This window comes from Equus quagga, chromosome 9 (genome assembly GCF_021613505.1).
Source record: "Equus quagga isolate Etosha38 chromosome 9, UCLA_HA_Equagga_1.0, whole genome shotgun sequence".
NCBI classification, from domain to species: Eukaryota; Metazoa; Chordata; class Mammalia; order Perissodactyla; family Equidae; genus Equus; species Equus quagga.
Window position 1 is genome coordinate 42046685 of NC_060275.1, and position 25331 is coordinate 42072015.

A 25331-nucleotide genomic window follows, 5' to 3' on the forward strand; every position below is an offset into this window, starting at 1 on the left:
GTCCCTTGCATTTCCACAAGGATTAATTATCAATTTTTTACAAAAAATCTATTTGGAATTTTGATAGGGATTGTATTGAATCTGTAGATGAATTTTGGGAGTATATCTGCTGATGCGTGAAGATGAGACAACCATTAGGAATGGAATTGTTTGCTTAATTTTGTTTTCAGATTTTTCATTGCTAGTGTACAGGAATGCAACCAATTTTTGAATGTTGATCTTGTATCTTTAAACCTTGCTGAATTCGTTTATTATTTTTGATAGTTTTTTAGTGGATTTCTGAGGGTTTTCTATGTACAAGATCATATAAGCTGCAAATAGAGACAGGTTTGCTTCTTCCTTCCCAATCTGGACGCCTTTACTTTTTTGTGTGTGTGTAATTGCCCTGGCTGAAGCTCCAGTACAATGTTGAAAAGAAGTGGTGAGAGCGGGCATCATTGTTTTGTTTCTCATGTCAGAGGAAAGCAGTCTTTCTCATTAAGCATAACGTCAGTTGTAAATTTTTCATAGTTTTTTATTATGTTGAGCAAGTTCCCTTCTCGTCCTGGTTTGATGAGGGTTTTTCATCATAAGTGGGTGTTAGATTTTATCAATTACTTGCTCTGCATCTATTGAGATGAATGTGGCTTTGTTCTTTATTCTTTTTAAAAAACCACTTGATTGAGGTAAAATTGAAATACAAAAAACTGTGTGTATTTAACGTTCAACTTGATGAGTTTGGAGATAAGAATATATCTGTGAAATCATCACCACAATCTATTCTATAAACGTATCCATCGCCTCCAAAAGTTCTCTCCCACCCTTTTTATTTTAGTAGTATTATTTTCTTGTGATAAGAACCTTAACATAATATTTACCCTCTCAGCAAAAAATTTTAAGTATACAATACAGTATTGTTGACTAGCGGCACTATGCTATACAGATCTCTTGCATAACTTAAGCTATCTTGCATAACTGAAGCTTTGTTCTTTGTTCTATACTGTATTAATGTGACCTTTTTCATTCTAGGTCTTCAGTTTTGCTTGTGAATCCTGCAAAATGGTGATATTTAATATACCTTCTAAACTAGAGGCAAACAAAATGGTCGGCAAAGGTGAGAAATTTCAAAACAGTGTTTTTAAAAACAGAAATTTAGTTTACTTATTCTGGAAAGGTCATGTTATCCAATCTTTGCCTTTTGGAATTAGCCTGAATCTGTTTATAATTAGATCTAATTCAAGATAAGTTTAAATATATGTTTCTGTTCCTTATAACTCCATTGAAGTCTTTGGTTGATTCTAGTGCAAATGTGCTAAGCCATGATTTTGTAGCCATTTATGTTTTAACAGTTTAAAAAATACATAAGGAGTCGCATGTAGAACATAGCCCTGTCATTGCTCTAGGATTCTAGTGTTAGAGAACTAGAGATAAGGAGCTGAATCAGAGTTGTGTTTTTATCAATGCTTTAGCTGCATTGGGGAACAGAACAAGGTGAGCTATTCCATTCAAATCTAAATTTAATCAGCTATTTGCACGCTGAGAAGTTGGGGGACCTCAAATTTTCCCAACAGTTGGGAAACTCTGCCCAGGTGGACATTCCATGTGGTACAGGGAATATTAGAGGAAAGTATCATGATTTTCTTTTTTTCTTTTTAAAGACATATAGCTTGTTCCAGAGATACTAAATTTACTTTTCAACAGTGTGTCCCATTTCTGGTTAAAGTGCCTCATTTAATTTTATTAAACACATGCCACTGTTATTCTTATGGGAAGAAAGAAAGAAAAGGATGTAAAGAGAGGTCAGGGATGTTCCTCTAGGGGAATAGACCAGAGGTTATCATTCTGAAAATGTGAAGATGGGAGAAATATGTCGTCACTCGTAAATATGTTCACTTCTTTTTGATGAAACGTTTCCATATGTAACGGATTTGGATTAAAGTGAAAACACTATACATGAGTAACATATGAGTCCTTTGAGAGCCTATTACTTAAGTGAATATTAATATATCAGTTTGGTTTCTGTTAAAACAGATAGTTGAAGAATGGGATAGATTTGATACTTTTAATATAAGTATCAAAACACTTATATGGATACTTATATCTTACTACTTTTCACTAGAGAAAATTCCCAGGGAGAGTTTCACTGGGGAGCCCTAGAAAGCTAGGAATGGGAACACAAAAAAATTGTGGTCCCAGGGAGTGGAGTGGGGGGTGCAGCATAACAGAAAAGTGCCAGTGGGAAGAATTCAAAAATAGATTTTTTTTTACTTGACTATTTGCCCAACTAATACACTCTGTCGCTCTTTGGGCTCATGTGTTTATAACTTCTCGTTGAAGACAGATGTATCTTAAAAGACTTAGACTATGTTGTTAAGGAAAACTTGTGGGGCCGGCCCCGTGGCCGAGTGGTTGAGTTCACGTGCTCCGCTGCAGGCGGCGCAGTGCTTCATCGGGTCAGATCCTGGGCGCGGACATGGCGCTGCTCATCAGGGCACGCTGAGGCGGCGTCCCACATGCCACAACTAGAAGGACCCACAACTAAGAATATACAACTATGTACCGGGGGTCAGGAAAAGGAAAAAAATAAAATCTTTAAAAAAAAAAAGGAAAACTTGTTTGTTTATTCAGGTGCATGTGCATGTGGGAGCCTATAGCTCAGCTTTGTCATAATTGCAACACGCACACCTCTTTAATAGGAAGATGATTTTCATAAGGTTTATAGAAGCATATAAAGGTTTAAAACCTTATTTAATACAAGAATACAATCAATAATTATTATTTTTTCACTGGAAGAAAATTATCACTTTTTAATACATGTAATGAGATTGGTTAAGATATTTGGTAAAAACAAAGTGATTCGTTCATTTCACGCCACTTCATGATTTTGAAGAAGATTGTATAAACTATTTCAACACTTCTTTTTTCTTTTTGCATGTGTTTCTACTTCACAACTTGGAAATTGTTACTTACAGTTGATTTGAAAGAGTGCCTCGGGTCTGCAGATCTCGTCCGGTTGAGTGACTCTGATTTCAGAGTCCTAGATGACGGGTCAGTATACACGGCCAGCGCTGTTGAGTTGTCTGATGAGAAAAGATCGTTCACCATATGGCTTTCTGACACGAAGAGACAGACACAGAAAGAGATTACTGTGCTCCTGGAACATCAGAAGAAGGTATTCAAAGTACATTGATATTTTCAAGCCGTGTTTTTCTTTTCATTTAAATAACTTTCCGTGAAAATTGCATGGAGGACCAAAGGATAAATAGGGATTTTTCCTCTTCTTTTCCTTTCTCTTCCGTTTGCTTTCCCTCCTTCCCCCCCACTCTCTTTCTTCCCTTTCTCCCTCCCCTCTCCTCCTCTTTCTCCCCAGTTCTTTCTCCACATTGACTAATAATTGTCTTTTGATTTTGCTTTGTTAAATCTGAGTGACACCTCCTCTGTGAAGGCTTCTTCACCTCTGAAGTCTAACTAATTACTTTTGTGTGCCAGTGTCACTTTGGTGACTCCTCTATTTCAGCCTTTGGGATTTTGTATTAGTGCATACAATTTAGGTGTAGTTGTTTGACGATGTGAATTGATCCCTTCATGCTTATAGTTTCAGGAATACCTGACCCATAATCAATAGGTGTACACTAAGTTAATATTACCAGTAGTAGTTCCCAGTGAATAAGAGGTTGATTTTAAGTGCCACAGTGATTCTGATGTTAAAATGGGATGGAGATCCTGGAGAATATCTGAGTATCAATGAGAGTATGTATGGCATGGCATCGGCCGTCACTCAGGTGCTTATTCAGTACAGTTCTAGGTTCCACATCAAGAGGAATGCTGTTAGGAAAGTAGTCACAAAAATGATTAAAGGTTTGGACTACATTACAAGTAATCAATGTTAAGTGTATTAATGATAAAGTTAATTTAAATGACTGTTAGCACTTTAATAAATGTTTAATAAAATTATTTATCAATTAACTTTCAGGATATAAAATGTCTTCCTTGCTACACCATGAAATGAAATGGAAATCACTAAAAAGTCCAATAGAACTTTTTGCAGTGATGGAAATGTTCTATAATCTGCACTGTCTGCTATGGTAGGCCAATATGAATGGCTATTGAGCACTTCGCCTGTGGCTAGTGCAACTGAAGGATGGAATTTTATGTTTTATTTAATTCTAATTACTTTAAATTTAAAGAGTCACCTATGGCTTGGGCTGCCATATTGGAGAGTGCTGATAGAGTGTTAAGGTAGTGGAGAATATGTGTTTCTACTCTGGTTGACCTAAGAGTATGAGGTTTTAGCAGAAAGAACAAGTAAGTGCTGTCTAGAGATTGTTGTAAAGAGGATGTGTTCTCCATCTCTGTGGGGGAAAGAACAAGAAGAAGTAAGAATTCGGGATGATTCCCCTGACCTGAAAGTATGCTCAGTGTTAGAAAGGTAGACAAGAGCAAAGTCTCTAGTTTATGAAAACTTAAAATCTGGATACATTCCTTCTTACCCTTCTAATGCAAGAAGACCTTATTATCTGGTCTCGAGCTTCCGCACGGAAATTCCTGAGACTGAGCGTCTAGGGAGGTGTTACGTTTGTGGACTATCTGCTATTTTACAACAAAATAGGCTGTGATGCTTTGTTTATTTAATTTTCTTTCTCTAAATGCAGGTGCTGAGGAAAAGACATCTTAAAGAAACTGTTCTCAGGCGTTCCAAGAGGAGATGGGCTCCTATTCCCTGTTCAATGCAGGAGAATTCCTTGGGCCCCTTCCCTCTGCTTCTTCAACAAGTAGGTTTCACACACCTTCTGAGCGGGAGTGCTCTGATCCCAAGAGTCTGTTTTGTTCAGGTTTCATAACTCTTTAAACATTTAAAATAAGCAGATTTGATTGAAGGTGTTCAGGAAATGTAATAAAAGTGAGTAAAATGAGAAAAAGTCACCAAAAAACTAATAATGAGAAAAACTAAAAGATCACTAAAAAACTGCTATTAATAATAATATGAGAAAGACTGTGGTCATTAAATGGCTTTTGTTAGTTTATTTGTCCATTTAGCAGTTAGTTATTGAGCACCTGCTGTATCCTGTAGAAGGCACTGCTCGAAGTACTGGAGCTGGAACTGAGTTAAGTCATGGCCCTTGCTCTCATGTGGTTTATTCATCCAGTGAGGAAGAGAGAAGTAAGCAAATTATTACAATTCTGAGTGATGAGGGGGATTGGTGTGATCTGAGAATTCATGGGAGGAGCACTAAGTTCTGAGATAAAATGAGGTAGAAAACAAGAAAAGACTTAGAGGAGGAGACATCTAAGTCCTAAGGGATGGGGAAGTGTTGCGCAGGCACATAATTGTGGAAGGAGAGGGAGGTACAGAGGTGAAAGCGAGCATGACTCCTTAGAGGAGCTCTGGGTAGCTTCGTCTTCATAGGTTTGATGGGGCTGGAGCAGGGAGATGAGGCAGAAGAGGCAGGTAGAGGTCAAACCATAATGGGCCATGTGTGTCCTGCTAGGAAGTTTGACTTTTTCCTAAAAACAAGAAGTTTGTTTTTTGGGGGAGGGGGAGGGGAAGATTGGCCCTGAGCCAACATCCCTGGCTAGTCTTCCTCTTTTCCTTTGCTTGAAGAAGATTGTTGCCGAGCTAACATCTATGCCAATCTTCCTCTATTTTGTATGTGGGGCGCTGCCACAGCATGGCTTGATGAGTGGTGTATAAGTCTGCACTTAGCATCCATCTGTGCCAATCTTCCTTTATTTTGTATGTGGGATGCTGCTACAGCATGGTTTGATGAGCAGTGTGTAGGTCCGTGCCTGGGATCTGAACTAGTGAACCCTGAGCCACCAAAGTAGAGTCTGTGCACTTAACCCCTATGCCACTGGGCTGGCCCCCAGGAGAAGTTTTTAAGCAGAGTCAGATTTACTTTTCATGAAAATCTAAGTGGACCATACACATTGAAAACAGTTTACTCACGTAGGGCTACAGCATTGTGCTTGCCCTTTCCCCTTAAATTTCTATTGCTTTTAATGATGTTTAATAGCAGTGGTGTGATCAGTGTCCTACTTGTTTACATTTTTGACTATTATTCCAGTGTCTTTCATGCTTATTTTTTATTCTATCCAGTGCTAGACTCGTTTCTTCTTTTTAATTATTGTACTTCAAGCACTGATGAGATATATTAAAAAGTGATTTTTGATTATCAAAGTTATCCTGATCATTGCTAATTTTAGCTTTTGCATTGCTAAACCAGTCATTACCTTTCAGTCCTCATTTCCTTGATATCTGTACATTTGACATAGCTGACGTCTCCCTCCTCTTTGAAATTCTTTCTTTGCTTGACCTCTAGGACACCATTCACCTAGTTTTCTACTTACCCCACTGGCCACTCCTTCTTAGTATGATTTGCTGGTTCTTCCTGATTATCACCTCTGCTACCACCTCCCCCAGTCTCTAAACTTTGGAGAGCTCCAGGCCTTAGTCCAGGAACTTCGTCTTTTGTTAATTCATATTCACTGTCTTGGTGACCTCATCCAGTCTCATAGCTTTAAGTACTATTTATACATTGGAGGCTTAAGACTTCTTATTTCCAGCCCAAACTACCTAATTGATATTTCCATTTGGAGGTTTAGTAAACATTTCAAACTTAACATATATACAAATCAAATGTTCGGGCTTTCTCCTAAAAACATCTTCCCATCTCAGTTAATGGCAGCTCCATCATTTCAGTTGTTGGGGCATCACTCTGTTTGGTAAAGTTTTAGTTGTAAAGAGCATATTTCTCTCTAAGAAATTAACAGGTATGGATTTGTTACAATGTATCAAACAGTTTACAGAATTGTTGGGAGGGCTAAAGAAACAAACTTTAGGTTGAACTTTCAGGAATGAGTCACCAAGTTATACCACGGAATCTACAACCGGGGACATGCTGTTTTCTCCATGATGGGGAAGCCACTAATTCTAGAACAAAAGTGCTGCTACCAGGGCCAGGAAGTTGCCATGGTCAGGAAATGACCACAGTCAGAAAGTCCTGCAAATGTAGCTCCAGAATACCATCTTAATTGCTCCAATTAGTGTCAGCAAGAAGTTTGATGCATAGCTCTCTCTCAAGACCCACAATGCTGATGAAAAACTACCACAACGTCTGCTGCTGCAGAAAAAAACAAAGAAAATAAATAATCTAACCTGTGATGCCACCAAAAACAGCAGAAGCAGCAAAGATGAGACATCTACCTCACTATGGCCTCCAAATCTCATGCAAGCACACTTGCTTGTTCATACTTAAATCTGGAACTCTGGTTTGAAGAGACTGGAAAATGGTGTGTTTTGGGTTTGTTTTTGTTTAAATCTTTTTAATGTCTACACTATGAAAGGACCTAGCAGGAGGATAAAATAGATGTTGAGCCCCAATTTACCATATCCATCTGTTCTGTTCAGTTAAACTTTTTTTCTTTTTCTTTTTCTTTTTTTTTGAGGAAGAGTACTCCTGAGCTAGCATCTGCTGCCACTCCTCCTCTTTTTTTTTTTGCCGGGGAAGACTGGCCCTGAGCTAACATCCATGCCCATCTTCCTCTACTTTATACATGGGATGCCTGCCACAGCATGGCTTGCCAAGCGGTGCCATGTCTGCACCTGGGATCCCAATCAGCGAACCCTGGGCCACCAGAGTGGAAAGTGTGAACTTAACTGCTGCACCACGGGGCCAGGCCATGTTCAGTTAAACTTTTAATTCCAGTATTATTGTAGTGTGTTGGTATAGCTACATTTACCAAGATCTCAAATTACTGTGGTTTTAGCAAGACAGAGGTTTATTCTTCTCAAGTAAAAGTGTGACCTGGGAAAGAGATTATAATTTGAGAAAGCACTAGGGACCCAGGCCTCTTTCCTTTTTAGTTTGGCCATCCCTGCAGGTGCAAGATGGCTCGTCTCTGTGTCCAAGTGAGAGAACACACTCCTTCACCTTCTAGAGCAGTCTGGATCTTGCATATATTATTTTGGCTCACACCCCATTGACCTGACCTTTTCATGTGGCCATACCCAATTGCAAAGGAGATTGAGAAATGTTGTTCTTCTGGGCACACTTGTGATCAGCGATAAATTCTAATACTAAGAAGATGAGCAGAGTAGATATTAGGGGATATTAGCACCCTCTGACATGATGTCATACTCGACTTGCATCTTTGTACCACACATCCAACTCATCGGCAAATCCTGTTGTCTTTACCTTCAGATTGTATCCAGAATCTAACCACTTCACACCACCCCTATGGCTTCCATGGCAGTCTAACAAACTATCATCTCTGAATTTTTGTAGTAACTTTCTAAATGGTCTTCCTGCTTTTTTCCCTTACCCACTCACCCACTCAAGGCTGGTCTTAACAAAACACCAAGTATTGTCCCCTGAAAATGTAATTCAGATAATATTACTCTTGTCTAAATTATCCAGTGGCTCCCCATCTGACTCCAAGGAAAAGCCAACATCCTTGGAATCACTTACATGATGTGGCCCTGTTACTGCATTCCTCGTCACCTCCTCCTTCTTTCCCCCAGCTCTCCTTCCTCCAAGCACAGTAGCCTTCTTGCTACTCCTTGAACACTCCCAGCACGACCCTAGCCTGGTACCTTTGCACTTCCTCTTTCCTCTGTCGGGAAGAGTCTTCTCTGTTTATTCTCATAGCTCATTCTTTTAATTTTTGTTAGTTCCTCTCCCTAAAGAACATGCCAATTGGCATTCTTATCATCAATGTATGAGAGTCCCTGTTTGCCTCACCTCTACCAAAAATGGGTATTACTGTTTTTTTCTATCTTTGTCAAATCACTAGATGGGAAATTATGCCTTATTGTTTTTAATTAGGTTTTCTTTGGTTACTATCTATGTTAAACATTGTTTTCATTAAATTTGAGCAGTTTTAAAAAATCTTTTGCCAAATCTCGTTACTGTTTTGTGTGTTGAGTTGATGAAGTGACAAATGTGATTGTTATTTTATTAAAGACAGTTCTTTAAAATGAAAAATATAAACACATAAGCTGAGTTTTTAAAAATAGCATTTTAACAGAATTTAATTTTAATTTTTTTACGTATATATTTTTTTCCTTTTAGGTTCAATCTGATGCAGCACAGAACTATACCATCTTCTACTCAATAAGTGGGCGTGGAGTTGACCAAGAACCTGTAAATTTGTTTTTCATAGACAGAGACACTGGAAATCTGTATTGTACTCGGCCTGTGGATCGTGAAGAATATGATGTTTTTGATGTAGGGATTTTGTTGATATATGTGACTTTAAATGATTATGTTTCTTCCGATACTCCATCTACTCTTTCCTGTCTTCTCGCACTCTCTTCTTAGAGGGTATCTTAAAGTCAAAGAAAATAGATTGTGCAATATTTTGGAATACTTGGTCTCCTCTTTATCTCAGCTCCTTTTAGGTAAGCCTGAAGTGAAGCAAAGAGCTTTCATTGCATTTGAATGTAAATTCTAGTAAATTTCCAGGAGTAGGTTTTGCGTATGAGACACTCCTGCTCTCTCTGGTCATGGTACATTTCCCTCTCTCCAGGATCTGGCCATAGTTGATTGTAATGGCCTCTTCTCTTTTCTGCTTTAACTACTTTTTTTGTCTTCCTTTCACCTGTGTGATTCTCTGATCATGTCTGAGAGCTAGATAGGGAAACAAAAGTGGGAGACCAAACCCAAACAAGGGATAATAAGCCAGCATTCTGATAGGAATGAGCCTACAGTCAAGGGGGAATAACTCAAGACAATTTTCAGTTTAATATGGTAAATGCTCCTGGGTCATGTGGTCGTCTTTGTGGTGCAGGGAGAATGAGTCTCCACAGGAAAGAGGGATTCTCTTCCTAGAAGAAGGAAGAGATGCTGGGTAAGCAGAGGTAACTGATGTCCACCACGTGACATTTCTTTGCTTTTGGTTAGAAAAATTTCAAATCAGTGTTGCAATCATGTGCCAAATAGAAGTACATTCTATTTGACATTACATTGCCTTTGATTAATTAGCAATGCAGAAATTGGCAAATAAATTCTGTTAGAAAAACTCTTAAAATATGTAATTTATGAGGTAAAACTATAAAGGGGGTTGGTATTTACAAGATTGGGAATCATTGCTTCATTTAGATGATGTAGTAGGAATTTTTCCCATTGCCTTGAATTTAATTGTTCTCCCCAACATAACTTTCTGATTATGGAGAGAATAAGGACTATAATTCAAGTCTCTATATTCACATTTGATTCCTTAGGTTAATGGATAGAGTTGTCCTTGACTTTGCTGTACTCTGAAGTTTTATTTCAAGGGTAGCCATTTCTGCTAAATACTGGAAGCTCTTTATTGTAGGTAAAGTGTTTCTCCATTTGATGCTTTGATGATTAAAGAAAGTATTGAATAGAAATTTTAAGTGATTTGTTATTAAAAAGATTTGCAAAGAAGGTAGTAGATAAAGCATAGTACTCTTTCTTGCTAGAATATTGTATTAATGGCCAATTGAACTTGCTTTCTCCTGTTTTACAGTTGATTGCCTATGCGTCCACTGCAGATGGGTATTCTGCAGACTTACCTCTTCCACTGCCCATCAGGGTGGAGGATGAAAATGACAACTACCCTATTTTCACAGAAGCAATTTATAATTTTGAAGTTCCAGAAAGTAGTAGAATTGGTAAGAAAACTTTTTTCTAATTGAATTTTTTTGTGCTTGTTTCCATTTGCCATTTGTGTTTTTTCTGTTATGAAATGTATGTTCATTTCCTTTGCCCTTATTTTCCTTGGTGTTTATCTTTTTCTTAACAACTTTTTAAATCTACTTAAAAGTGTTCTTTGCATATTAAGAATTTAACTTACTGTCACATGGCAAATACTTTCTCAATGTATTATTGCTTTTCAATTATGTTAAAGCTTCTTTTTGAGCTACAGAAGTTCAGGACTTTCATTTAGTTAAATCTGTTCACTTTAGACTTAAGTCTTTTCCTTTTAGACTTTGTGGTAAGGCAACTTTTAAGAGTAAAATGTACTATGTGAAATATGTTTATGTACGTGTTTTGAGACATTGAGGTTTTTATACTCGAAGCCAGGTCATTCTGAGATGATATTGGACCAGTATCTATTTGCCAGAATGCATTTAATCCCATCAAATCCAAACAATGTGCAACTTACATGATATTATATGAGTTTGTAGTGTTGTCAATGTGGTACCAATTAATTATAAAACCATGTAACAGTTATTCAAGCTTTGTACCATATTTGGTTTATATACTTTATTTTGTTTTATCATTATGCAGGTTTATCATTATTCTCACCTCCAAGAGAGGACATGCAAGGTAGAATGTACAATAAAACTAAAATCAGTGTAGATATTTTTTATTAGGTTTTATTTAGGAAAGTATTGAATGACATCCACTGAGGATAAAATTGTTTTATTTTTTAATTCTTTTGCAGGGAAAGATTCACCCCAAGCTAACATCTGTTGATAATCTTCCTCCTTTTTTTTTTCCTCCCCAAAGCCCCAATGCATGGTTGCATATCCTAGTTGTAAGTTATTCTAGTTCTTCTACGTGAGCCACCACCACAGCATGGGAACTGATAGAGGGGTGGCGTGGTTCTGCAACCTGGGAAATGAACCCTGGGCTGCTGAAGCGGTTAGCACTAAACTTGACCACTAGTCCTTCAGCGCTGGCTCAGGATACAGCTTTTTTAAAGCTCTTATTTCTATTGTCTCTTCTCTTAAAACTACTACTTTACCACTTTGAATTTAGAATGAATACTGGGATAACTTTAGAGAAACTGCTTATATCACGTTTTCCATCCTGAATGCTTGCTCTTATATGTGGACAACCAAATATGTATTTCAGTTTAGTTGGCCTGTAAATGCGGTGTTTATGATGTCTTCTGAGACCTGCAATGTGGAGAATAACCACTCACAATAAAGTTGAACAAACGTGGACTCAGTCAGTAAAGGATGACTTTGCTGACTCGTTTGTTAAGGTTTCTACTAGTTACTTAGATCTTCACTGCATTATTTTATTTGCTATTCCCCTTTATATTTTACTTTAATAATTTGATGTCATAGATGTTAACCTCTTTATTATTCACATGCTACAATTAAGAAAATAAAAGTCATTGGTTTGGAGTTTAGGAAACCTAATTTTTGATTCAGGGTCTGTTATTAATTCACTGTGGGAACTCATGGAAGTCCCTTTGAATTCTCTGAGCTGTAAAAGGAGTTATTATACTGGATGACCTATACTGTTCTTAGCTTCACAAGTCTATGACTCTGTTACATTTTTCTCTTTTCAAAGAGACAATTGGTTTCAAACTCTTTCTTGAGGATTCTGTTGACGTCAGTAGTAACAGAGAAGAATCAAGGACAAACACTTTGATGCTCTGATTAGCCCAGGGTGCTTTAAGCATCTCACACCAAGATCAGACCTATTAAGGCTGTGAAACTCTGAACTAATAGGTGTTCCTCGAGTTTGCCTTAACTCTCCCACAGAGGATTTGGACAAAGCGTGCTCAGCTAATACCAAAGTATAGCACTCGAGGAAATGAATTCTCAAGATTTTAGGAAGATTTTCTATAAGTAAAGCAGTTCCATATCCAGAGAATTAAAACAGAATTTATATCTTCCAGCTGTCAGTAAATCTGCAGGAAGAAAATGTTATACCTTAAAAAGATTATAAACTTTTTTCTATGAAAAGATAGATGAATAACATTTATTTTCTTATAATAATAAGATTATTACTTCATGTCTTCGTATTGATCCACTGCAGAAATCTTGTCGTTATTTATAAATATATAATTGGACATTCTCTACTGTGTGTGTATATATATATATATATATATGTAAGTTTAATATATATATTTATTTACACACACATATACACACATACACATATATGTAAACTTTAAGGATATTTTTTAGTGACAGAATTATTTAAAACTAATATTTCCTTGTCTTATGTCTTTTAATTCCCTTAAATACAATATTTCAATGAATATATATATATATATATTTATGATTGTGTGTATCCATCTCTTGTTCCTCATCTAGCCTTACATACAGGGCTAAGGCAAAGTGGATCTATGCATTACGTTTGCATAGGCATTGGAATGCTATCCTTACGCTATAAAGTATGTCCGCTCTTCGATACCAGAAATCCTCTACCAAGGCAATATTCTTACATTCCACACAGGTGACAAGTGTTAATAGCTCTTACTGAAAAAGCAGTTGACTTAAATTCTCCCCGAATGGTAAATAGTGTGAAATCCGTTTCTGAGGATTAAGTGGGGCTGGTGACAGTGGCATCTGGGTACTAAGTTGATGAACAGAATGAGACAAATCAGAGACTAGCAAAAAACAAAAACATCACAGAAAGGAGACTGGGATGTGAAAGGTCAACTTGACCATCTATACAATTTTATCCCAAATCAGTCTTGATTTAGCTACTAATCAAAAGTTTAATTGTTAAAATCCAATTTACTCAGGAAACATGGTTTCTCTCTCCAGCTAGGTTTGTTATTGCACTATGTGGGAATGTGTGTTGAAATTACTCTTGAATGCCGGGTAAATAAGTTTTTAGTAATTTACTATCAAACATTTTAAACTGTGAGCAAAGTAAAAGTGTACCTTGATTCTCAGCATCCAGGTATTTCATATTATAAATTTGAAGTCATCTTCATGAGTACTATCTAAAGACGTAATACCTTTGGTAAGAAATATATTTTAAATTAGGTTTCCACCATCATTGTTAAAATTTGAAAATTGTGGATATTGCGCAACACGTTTTGCAATTCTGGAAATGAAAGACTCTTCTTTTAAACATGTAGGTACTACAGTGGGGGTGGTTTGTGCCACGGACAGAGATGAACCAGACACGATGCATACACGTCTGAAGTATAGCATTTTGGAGCAGAGGCCAAGATCACCTGGGCTCTTTTCCGTGCATCCCAGCACAGGCGTAATCACCACAGTCTCTCCTTATCTGGACAGAGAGGTAGCTTTCACACTGGAGAATATCGTTTCCCGGGGGCTTGAGCGCCTCTCCCCATTTACTGTAATTTGCCAACCTGTGGGCTTGGAGTTTCTAATTGTATTTTATTTAGGCATAAGATAATAAGAATTCCTGGTCATGTTACCTGTTTTTTTATGTAATTTCTATTTCTTATATGAGAGAAACCATAAGGAATAGAAATACAGGTCAACTGGTGTTTAGAAGGAGTGAGAACAAAAGATATTTCTTATGAAAGTTGTTCTTATTGAATATTATTTTATTTCTTGTGTGTGGCTAGTTAGTTCCAGCTCAGTTAGGACATGTAGGACATTTAGTTTCCTCATGCAGGACAATTAGTTTTGCTTGTTCCATGATTCCTATTCAGATATTGTAGATATGTGCTTTTTATCAGGAAAGGATTAGTTGAGACAAGGTTGATGAATTATTAAAAATCTGTAACACTATTTGGAGGATAGGTAGTAGCATATTGTCATGTATATAGTACTTTATGTTCAAATTCTTTATGCATAATTTTATTTGATCCTTATAATTTTCCTATTTGACTAGATAGATGTTATTCCCAATCTCTAGAGGAGAAGTGTGACAGAAAGATTGATTGACTTGCCCAAGTCAAATTACCACACTGAATCTTCTAATCATTTGTTGTTGCTCTGTCCATTTTATCAGCCTACGTTTAACTCAGAGTTATGCATTATTGACTGAGGCACGTTAATCAATTTCACATGTACAAAGTTGCTTTATTGGAACGCTTCAGCGGTTCCCACTGCAATTAGAATAGCATAAATCGAAGAATCAACATGACAGGGAGAGATAATTATACAGAAGAAATCGATGGGATTTGATGCCAAAGGAAAAGGGAGAGATGGCGAGAACTTATAAAATGGAATCAAAAGTAGTACAGAGGTTTTATTTACTATTATTTTTATTTTTGTCTGTATGTGTTGGCAGGACATTTTGTGTGATAAAGCACATAATGGTAATAATAAATAAATGGGAAAGTTTGAAGGGGACAATGTGAATGTGTTTTTGTATCGGAGGAATATGTAGAGATGATGTGGTAATCGAGGGAAAGCAAGGATTTTTTCCCTCATTTTTTTACAGATTGAAAAATAAGACTTAGAAAAAATGAAATATTTTAAGGTTACACATATAGATTTGGAGTCAAACCCAGATTTGTTTGCCTGATCAAAAAAAATCTAATAGGATTTTATGGGGAAGAATACAGGAAGTAAAGAAATGAACAAGGGAGATAAGGAAATAGTGCACTTAATGGAAGAAAGAACAGAGTATCAGAGGGTCCTGGAGCCTCTGGGAGGAGCACTTCAGGATGTGAATGTTAATTTTCAATGTAGCAGGGAGACAAGTAAAATGAAGACTGAGGAATACTTAGGGGGAGATAGAAAATGAGGTGAAATGGAACAACAAATGGAGTGGCTCAAGAATAGTAAGACCGAAGAGATAAGCAGCTGAGGTGGTTATGTCACAAGCTAATGGAGGGGAGGAAGACAATTCCTCTACCCTCCAGGTCCTTCTGGTTGGTCTAAGAATTAAATTGACATGAGAAAGAATAATAGGAGTAAATCAAATAAAACTTAATAATGTGTACATGGAAGAAATCCAGCAAAGTTGAGTAACTCCCCAGAATTGCCGAAGTGCCACCTTAAATACCATCTTCAGCAAAAGACAAAGGAGGATGTTGGGAGTAGTAGTTTAGGACTTCAAAGGGGAGGAAGACAATTGACTTGGAAACAGAAAAGCAGATGTTTGGTAGACAGAACTTTGATAAGAATGGGCTTAGCAAGGACCCTCACAGTCTACCGATACCCAGAATTATCCTGGCGACAGGGCTTCTATCTTAAATTCTTTTAGGCAGTTAAGGGGAGCATCAGAGTTTATTTAAGAGTCTTTTGTACTTAACCAAAGAGACGCATTTTGGGTTGGCCAATTCCAGTATCCCACACTAATGACTCTATTTCATCACCAACATACCATCTGCAAACTCCATTCTCAACAGTGACCTCCTAATTGCCACATCCCACAGTTACCTCATGCCCCTGTCTATTGTTGGCACTTATTGACACTCTGTCTTCTCTTGGATTTCTGGTTCTCCCCCTAGTTTAATCTTTTGTTTTTAGTGTCTTTTGCTTAGCCTTCTTATTTCCCCTATGCTTGAAATGCTACTGTTCTTTGTATACTCAGCTCTTCTCATCCTTTAACTTCTCCAGGATAACCTGATTCTTGCCATTATTTCAACCTGCATCTACATACCGACAGCTCCCAGATCAGTATTTCGGGCTTTGGTCTCTCCTGTAGTATGTATAGGGCCATGTATCCAGGTGCCTTCTGGACTTTTCTCCTTAGATTTCCCATAGGCACATAAAATTCAATGTATACCACACAAAACTCGTTGTTTTTGTCCCTTCTTGCCCAACCTTGCTAGGATTCACTTCCTCAGAGAATTGTCTTTCCCACATTTCCTGTATTGGGTGGTGATAGCCCTATCTGCCCATCTATCCAAGTAGGACACCTGAGCATCATTTTCAATCCCTCTTTCTCTCTTAACTCGTATATGGAATCTGTTATCAAGTGCTACTCCCTTCTGACTCCCACCTCACTTTCCTGTCACTCTTATTCTCTGTCCTCATTTCTACTGCTTCAGATTTGGACCACCTGTTTTTGACTGTTTCAGGAACTCTTTAACTGGTTTCTTTGACTTCCAGCTCAGTTCACTCCAAATTATGCTCAACCTTAATTAGGAATATACTTTCTGCAACTCAGATGTTCTTATTTTGTGCTCTCCCTGTGACTCCCACAAAATCTTTCCCTATTACTTGCTACTTAAAGCATAAGTCTAAATTCTTAGTATAGTGCTTTGTAATTTAACGTCTGCCTACGTTTTCAGTTTTACCCCTGTCTGCTAAATTCTTCGTGTATATGCAAATGTGGAAATCAAATAAAAGCATGGATACACATAAATAGAAGAGTGTACAATTGAAGCTTCATTTATAAATTTAAACAAAGGTTTTCAAAGCTAATATTTGCTTTGTTTTAAGGTTGTAGACAAGTACTCATTGATAATGAAAGTACAAGACATGGACGGTCAATTTTTTGGATTGATAGGTACATCAACGTGCATCATAACAGTAAAAGATTCAAATGACAATGTACCCACTTTCAAACAAAGTGCTGTAAGTATATAATATCAAAATCTACCTCTACTTTACCTATTATCATTTGTTATTTAATCTGAATTGATAAAATGTTTATCATAATTTGAAGTATATATGTTTATTTTATGAATAAAATTAAATAGCAGACACATAAATATCTTTTATTTATTCATAGTGATACTTATGTTATCTCCCTCTTGTTAAAGATCAGTAACATTACTCTCCATTTGTAGTGAAGTTGTTTCATTTTAAAGATAATCCTTAATGAAATAATACTGTTTGTGATTCATGGTTTTAAAACAATCTAGGCAAAAACTATAAGAATAAGCAGTCTGGAAGTGGAAGAAACATTTTACTTTCTTTTTCAAAGTTTTCTTCATACAGTAAGTTTTCACTGAGTTCTTTCTGTTTCAGTATGAAGCATCAGTAGAGGAAAATACAGTCAATGTGGAAATCTTACGAATATCTATAGAAGATAAGGATTTAATGAACACTGCCAATTGGAGAGCCAATTTTACCATTTTAAAGGGCAATGAAAATGGACATTTCAAAATCAGTACAGACAAAGAAACTAATGAAGGTGTTCTGTGTGTTGTAAAGGTACAGTAATAACAGATAATTGACAACTTGGCAAGTTAACAAGGTTTAATCTGTGACTGGTTTAATCAACTAAACAGTTTCAGTTCATAGACTCTACAAGTTGGAAGGGAACTTAGTCTGTTTAGTCCAACTGTTCCCATCAAATGTTTGCCTTTCTTCTGTAATTTTTTTGCCAGTTATTATTTACCTGAGTTAATGCTTGAACATTCTCAATTGTAAGAATCTCCTTATCTCTATTGGCAGCTTATTCCATATTTAGAGAGCTCTGCTTCTCAGAAGTCCTTACTTCCATTGTGACTAAATTATTCTCCTTATATCCCATGTCTTTACTCCGGGTTTTATTGCTAATACTGTATGGAAAAGGTATAATTCTTTTGAAAAGGCGGTTATGTTTAATGGAGACTGACCTTCTCTAGAATAAGTTTTCCCAGTTCCTTTAACTGTTCCTTACATCATATAATTTAGAAGCTCATATTCTCCTCATTCTTTCTCTCTTGAATATATGCCTAGTTGTGTCTGATCCATTTAAAGGTGCACTGAATGAACTTAATCTTTGTTCTACATATTGTATTTTTGGTTGCACTCTTACGTTCTAGGGTCCAGGTTATGAGGGCAGAAAAAGCCTTGTTTAGGAAGGATCATTGGTTTTATATTCCTAGCCTAGAACAAGAAAGAAAATTGTCCTGTGGGCAGATATAGGGATCATTCGTTGAATAAACGAAGCTTGTCTGCCAATAGCGAGAAGGTGGAGACTTTGGTACGTAAGCATCTCCATTTGTAATTATTTCCTCTGGAAGAATTTCCAGAGATTATGTACTAAGGCTTGGCAAGTTCTGTCTAGATGTGAATAGTCAAATATATTTGTTCCAGATGGCTCTCAACATAAAGCTCTCCCCATATCAGTTTTCTATAATATGATCTACTCAAATTGAATACTAAAACCAACTACTTAAAAAAAGGAAGCTTTATAATTGAGAGTAATAGGAGAGGAAATAAGGAAATAGTACTGATCATTTTTCCTCCTTACTGGTCCAATTCCATCCAGTCTTCATTTGGACTCTAAAAACCAGAGCCCAAGACACAGACCTCAATGAAGGTAGATATTTAGGAAGTGGATCCCAGAAGCTAGAGTGAAAATGAGAAAGGAAGGAAGGAATGAAAAGGCAACCAAGTCTACATTGTTAAGTTAATCACCTCTAGTGTTCAGTCATGCGATGGACCATGTAGAACATACTTGAGAATTAACTCCTCTAAGATGAGTATCTGGGGCATTTATCCATCAACTCTCATCCTCAATGCCCATGCTCCATTGGTTGAAAGTTACCCCAAGGAAGCCTCAACTCTTCTCTACTTCTGGGCTGGACTGTACCTGCAAGTGGGAGCTTTCTAGCTTTGGAAAAAACTTTGATTCTGAAGAGCTGAATCTTTGTGTGCTTGAGATGCGACTCTCTCAGCTTAAATGGGAGGTGTCCATCACAGCTGCAGCTGAGGTCAGGGTGGGCTGAGGGGCTGGGGTGTATAATTCTTTTGAAAAGGGCTCCTGTGCATCAAGTGCAGTTTCCAAAGCTGGACACACTTATGTAGAACAGGCATTTGCCACAAAATTGATGTGATTGGCGACAGATATTTTGTAAAAGATTTCTCCTGGACATCCTTCTCCATGCCCTGCCCCCCACCACCTAGACTTCCTTCTGGAAATAAGTCAAAGGAATAGTTTGAGATCTGAGGTGGATAGATCCTGTCAACTGTAGTAGCTCAAGTCAAAGATCTAAGTTCAGACATTTTAGAGCACTCTAAATGCTTGGTCAGAAGGCTACTCCTCAGGTCTTGCCCATTCAAGGCCATTGTTTAAGACCCATTATTACTATTTTATTTCAATGGTTTTGTCTTGCTTATGGGAGGCAAAATTTAAGTAACCCTAGAAATTAAATTTTTATTGTGACTATTTTTTTACCAATACAAAGTGATCTTTAGTATGTTTTCTCAAAAGAGTATATTTTAAAAATAAAAACACATATATGTCAACACATTCAATATTTTCCTATTCAGAATTCCAAGGAGTGGATTTTCTTTTTTTACCCAAGGAGTGCTGATCACAGAGATATTAAGAAAAATGTTTCCAAATATGTTCAGAAATTGTAGACTATATTCTAGAATATTTCCCACTCCACGTGACTAATACACGTCTCTTTCATTTCTGGTCAGCAGCTTCTGGGTACCACTCCAGGATTCCCCCAGGAGGGAGCAATTAGATGGTGATACTTTACTGCTTTGTCTGTGAAGAATATAGAACATTTCTTTCCTAATAAAATTTTTGTGCATTTATTTCCATTATTTTTAAACATAAGATAATTGCACTTATATTTTATTATTGCATTCTAGTTTGCACATCTAGGAAATACTTTTAGCATTTTAAAAGTAGCTATCATGTACTGAGCATGTTTTATGTTACAGAGAATGATATTAGGCACTTTATGTAAGTTATAGTTAGTTGTCACGTCTCCCACAATATTTTAGGATAAGGTCTTATTATTACCGCTATTTTACAATTAAAAAAAAGACTTTATAATTTTCTCCCTTTGCACAGTTTCTCTTACGTTTTCATATCAATGTTAGGCTTGCTTGGTAAAAATAATTTATTTTCCTTCTTTTCCCATTCTCCGAAATTGTAAAAAACAAAACAAACTCCGTTGGATTAAAAGATTTATTTAACCTTCTCAACAATCCCCTGGTTGTTACTATCACTCTTTTCATTTTTGGACAAGGAGGCTGAGCCCAAAGAAGTGAAGTAATTTGCCCCAGTTCATATAGCTAGGAGGTGATAGAGCCAAGATGCAAACCCAGATATGCCTGATGCAGAGCCCTTACTCAGAACCACTGTGCGTTCTGAGTAAGTGATGAATGGCATCACTGTGTTGATTGCCTTAAAGGAAGCCTCCTCTTCCAATGACTGGTCCTTCCTTGTTAGGCGGGATTGTGTTCCGGATGGGTGTGCACTTCATTCATTTCTTTATACCCTATAGGATTAAATAATCAGTAGGTTAAACCAAAGATTGATGAGGTTTACTTCTTTTAGCTGAACAAAGCTTCCAAGCTTTGCCTTATTAGTTGGTGTCTCCTATTATTACACTAAATTGGCTGTTAATAATAAATTCATCACTCTGCCCCTTCATTTGCCTGTACGACAGCCTGAGAGATTACTAAAACCTATAGGGAAAAGCACATACTGTGTGTTCTAATTGTTAAATTTTGCTCTTTCAAGAATTGTACAGAAGAGAAAACTTAGTCTCAGAGAAATTAAGAAACTTTCCCAAAGTGACACAGCTAGGATGAAGTAGAGAGAGGATTTGAACCTAGATTTCTTTGATTCCAAGGATATGCACTTAAGCACCATGTTAAATTGCTTTGCATAGTTTTGTGATCTTGAAAAGTTAGTGTCTGTATTATCTGTAAAATGCAAATAATACTTCTCTCTGCCTCCTTAGGAGCTATTCAATTATAGTAAGGAAAATGAAAGTACTCGGCAAATTGGAGGACATTATTATTACCTTTTTAAAAGTCTTAACGTGTTCTTGGGACTAGTGTTTTAATTTTCCATAATAGATAACTCTTCTGGAACTGTAGAGCATGAGCTGATACAGTCTTTAACTGAGTCCTGTGTAATCTTTCCATCTCAGTGTTTTTTCTTTCCATTTCATCATCAGTAGCAGCAGGGCATACGGACTTGAATGAAGAAGAAGATGTTCTCGGTCATTCTCTGCAAGAAAACACTTCATTTTCTAGGAAGTTGTTAGCATCTCAGTGCAGGATATTTTTGGACATCTTTTTTTTTACAATTGATGAAACAAAAAGGTACCCTGTGATAGAAGAGAACTCATGTCTCTTCATTAATCATTGATTTCATCCCATCAGATTTCTAACCTCCAGAGTTTTAAGCCACTAAAACAATATCCAGTTTAAGCCCCAAAAAACTACATAAAGAAATTCTAAGGCTTTAGCAAGAGGCTCTGGATTGAATAACTGCGTCTCCTCTAGTGCAGCAGCTGTTTCCTGAATTTCCATCCATTTCTCATTGCCAAGAGATGCTCTGACTCTCTGCATGATCATACCAACACATGTAATTTGTGAGATAGTGTTCATTAGCAAAAGATAAACAGATACTAATCCTTTTTCCCTCCTGACTCTTTAGTTCCTGGGGTGTTCATAAAAAAATCACAGAGTTTCACATATATTTTGTGGGTTCTATGATTCAGAAATCTTCCTGACTTCTTAGTGGATTCATGATGTTAGTATCTCAACTTTGTTGTTAGTACTTTAATTTTGCAGTACAGTGTAAAATAGTATTTTATGGGTTTTGCTTGATTTGCTGTCTAAAAATCAATTACCATCAAAGAATTGATTTAAAAATTTGTAGAGGCTAGTGAACCAATTGAGCAGCATTGTATACCTGAGGGATTATAGTGTGGTGGTGAGAGAAATGGACTCATGCCAGGCTGACTGGCTTCAAACTTCAGCTCAAATGATATCTTTTGGTTTTGGGAAAATCAGTTTATCTCCTCTTCTCCTCTTTCCTGCTTTGTAAAATGGGGATGATGATTATAAATAGTATCATTAGGCACGTCATAGTTCTCTCACTCCTCTGCATTTTCACTGTGAGAATTTCATGGATAAACTGCAGACAGTGCCGAAGTATACTTCTCCAATTGTCAGAAATATAATTTTCAGGAACTGGCGTAGTGGTGTAGTGGTTAAGTTCGCGTGCTCCGCTTGGGCGGCCCGGGGTTTGCAGGTTCGGATTCCAGGTGCAGACCTTCACACCACTCATCAAGCCATGCTGTGGTGGGGTCCCACATACAAAATAGAAGAAGATTGGCACAGATGTTAGCTCAGTGACAATCTTCCTCACCAAAAAAAAAATATATATAATTTTCATAAAAATAGATAGCATGGGTAAAAGTTTTACTTAACTCATTAATGAAGGAATCAGCAAAAAGACAAAGCAGATTCCTAAGAAGAAATGAGAACCTGGATTGATTTTGAGAAAAGGAAAAGCTGAAATAAGATCGCTCAGTTATATGCCTTATGGGATAATTAAAATATAACATTTGGAATGTCTTTTCTAGCAGAGAGGAAATAAAATCATTGTACTTTTTCCATTTTGTTTAAGTCAACATCTAATTTTATAAGAGGTGTAAAATATCTAGGACCTAGTCAATAGTAAACAGTAAGTCAAACAACATTGTGTTCCCCTGGAGAGTCAGAGGACCCATAGGTTGGTCCGTAAGACAGTGCTCTAAGCAGGGTCATAAGAACACTGTCATCCTTTTGCGTTATCTCCAGGTTCAGAATAATTTCCCTAAGTAAGAATGAACTATACAAATATTTCAGGAATTGCTTTTATACAACTCTACAAAACCCCGTGCAGAAACTTTTGGACCACTCTCGTTAAAGGCTTAGTGAAGACTCACCTCTTTGTTTAGCAAAGGATGAACGTCAGCATTGACTAAATGGGAACTTAGCATTTATGCAGCACTGTTTATATTTACAAAAGTTCACTTGCTATTTGAAATCCCCAAGGTATTTTACAGTGATATTGATATACATGTTCTTTTTTTTTGAAGCCACTGAATTATGAAGAAAACCGTCAAGTGATCTTAGAAATTGGAGTGAGCAATGAAGCTCCGTTTACTCGAGATGTTGCACTCAGAATGGCAACTGTGAACAAAGCCTTGGTCACAGTTCGTGTGAGGGATCAGGATGAAGGGCCTGAATGTAGTCCTGCAGCCCAATATGTACGGATTAAAGAAAATTCAGCAGTGGGGACAAAGATCAATGGCTATAAAGCATATGACACTGAAACTAGAAGTAGCAATGGCTTAAGGTACAAAGAAATCTATAACCATGTAAAAATACTGTATTTGTAATAATTGAGACAGTAACTTATTTTAATACATTTCATATTGCTGAAGACTATTTTTATTTTTTATTAACAGGTACAAAAAATTGCATGATCCTAAGGAGTGGATCACCATTGATGAGCTTTCGGGATCAATCATAACGTCCAAAACCCTGGACAGGGAGGCTGTGACTCCCAGAAATGACTTGTATAATGTTACAGTCCTGGCAATAGACCAAGGTAAAAAAAAAGTTTTAACATGATATTTCAGAAAGGAATTGGAGAATAAACTGCAATTTATCTTGTGCAGAATTATTCTTGTAATAAGAATATGGAATTCTTAGAAATTACTTTAAAGACTGTTCCCATTTCTGTTAATCGTCTAATGAGGTGAAACTGCATGGGGACAAGAAGCCATGTCTTATTCATCTGTACATCTTCGGCATGGCAGAACCTTAGGTGCCCATAGATCCTATGTTAAAGGACAAAGAGGGAACTTAAGTCTAGGACAAGGTGAAATGGTCTTACTAGACTCTTCTCGATCTCTTTATGTCACTTTAAATTGAGCCTTTAAATGACGCAGCTGATTATTAGGTCAAAATGGTCCTTTCCCTGAACCCTGTCCCTTAAAGTAACCCAAAGTTTCTCAGCTCTGGCTGGCTTCATGTTAAAATAATTTCCAGCACTCTAAAAAAATATTCCTGTGTGGACACTACCACCCTCCCTTAAACCAACTGGGTCAGAATCCCTCGTTAGGGAGCCTGAGCATCATATATTTTAAATATCTCCCTAGGTGGTTGAAATGTGCACTGAGATAAGAATAATTTTTCTGTAGCCACTCTGCTGCTTATTAACATTTGTACCAGAAGGAACCCAAGGAAATAGAGAGTTTGAAATTCAGACATTTATTTTTATTGTTTGGTAATAATTTTGGTAAAAGGTTTATTGGCAGTTATATCTGATATTATCAACAGTAGTAACTCATTTTAGATGGTCTGGAGGTTTCATTTGTCCGTGTATGTTGTTTGTACTGTTTCCTCTAATAATCAGAGTTTATTTTAAAAAAACATATATATAGGATCTAGTTGACTTTTTTCCTTAGGAAGCTATGAAAGCATTTACAAACTACTCTGAATCTTTTCCCTTTCTTCCTAGGTGGTAGATCATGTACTGGCACACTTGTAGTTAACATTGAAGATGTGAATGATAATCCACCGGCAATACTTCAAAATTATTTAGTAATCTGCAAACCAAAGATGGGTTATATTGACATTTCAGCTCTTGATCCAGACGAACGTATCCATGGTGCTCCGTTTTATTTCAGCTTGGCAAACCCTTCTCCAGAAACCAGTAGAATATGGACCCTTACCAAAGTTAATGGTATTTAACCAAAAATAATGATTTATATGCTCTGAAATAACTGAAAGTGGATTTACTTGTTTACTTTAATATTCTCATTAACATATTTTATAAGGCTAACCTTTTATGAATATTGTATGAGGTCTGTGTTATATGTTGTATATAAAATGAAAAATCGTAATGTTTATGAAGGCAAAATTTACGTTTACAACAAAGACAAAAAAGCTTGTTAGGATATTGGGCAGCTTATCATTAAGACAAATTGTTTTTGTTGTGTTTTTAAAGTAACTCCAGTAAGGGGAAGAGAGAACAGAACATGGGAAGTTTAAATTTTATTGTAAA

At 36.8% G+C, this 25331-nt stretch overlaps 1 protein-coding gene across 2 annotated transcripts in view; it reads left to right on the forward strand.

Moving 5' to 3' along the window:
• The window catches only part of DSC3 (desmocollin 3), a 49000-nt gene that overhangs the window by 11010 nt on the left and 12659 nt on the right, over positions 1–25331 (forward strand). For both annotated transcript variants that reach the window (XM_046671434.1, XM_046671433.1), the window contains exons 2-12: positions 1009–1093; positions 2952–3151; positions 4632–4751; positions 9051–9206; positions 10471–10615; positions 13780–13946; positions 17018–17152; positions 17549–17734; positions 23356–23615; positions 23728–23870; positions 24786–25010. In XM_046671434.1, coding sequence (XP_046527390.1) covers positions 1009–1093; positions 2952–3151; positions 4632–4751; positions 9051–9206; positions 10471–10615; positions 13780–13946; positions 17018–17152; positions 17549–17734; positions 23356–23615; positions 23728–23870; positions 24786–25010 — 1822 coding nt within the window. The remainder of the gene's footprint in view (positions 1–1008; positions 1094–2951; positions 3152–4631; positions 4752–9050; positions 9207–10470; positions 10616–13779; positions 13947–17017; positions 17153–17548; positions 17735–23355; positions 23616–23727; positions 23871–24785; positions 25011–25331) is intronic.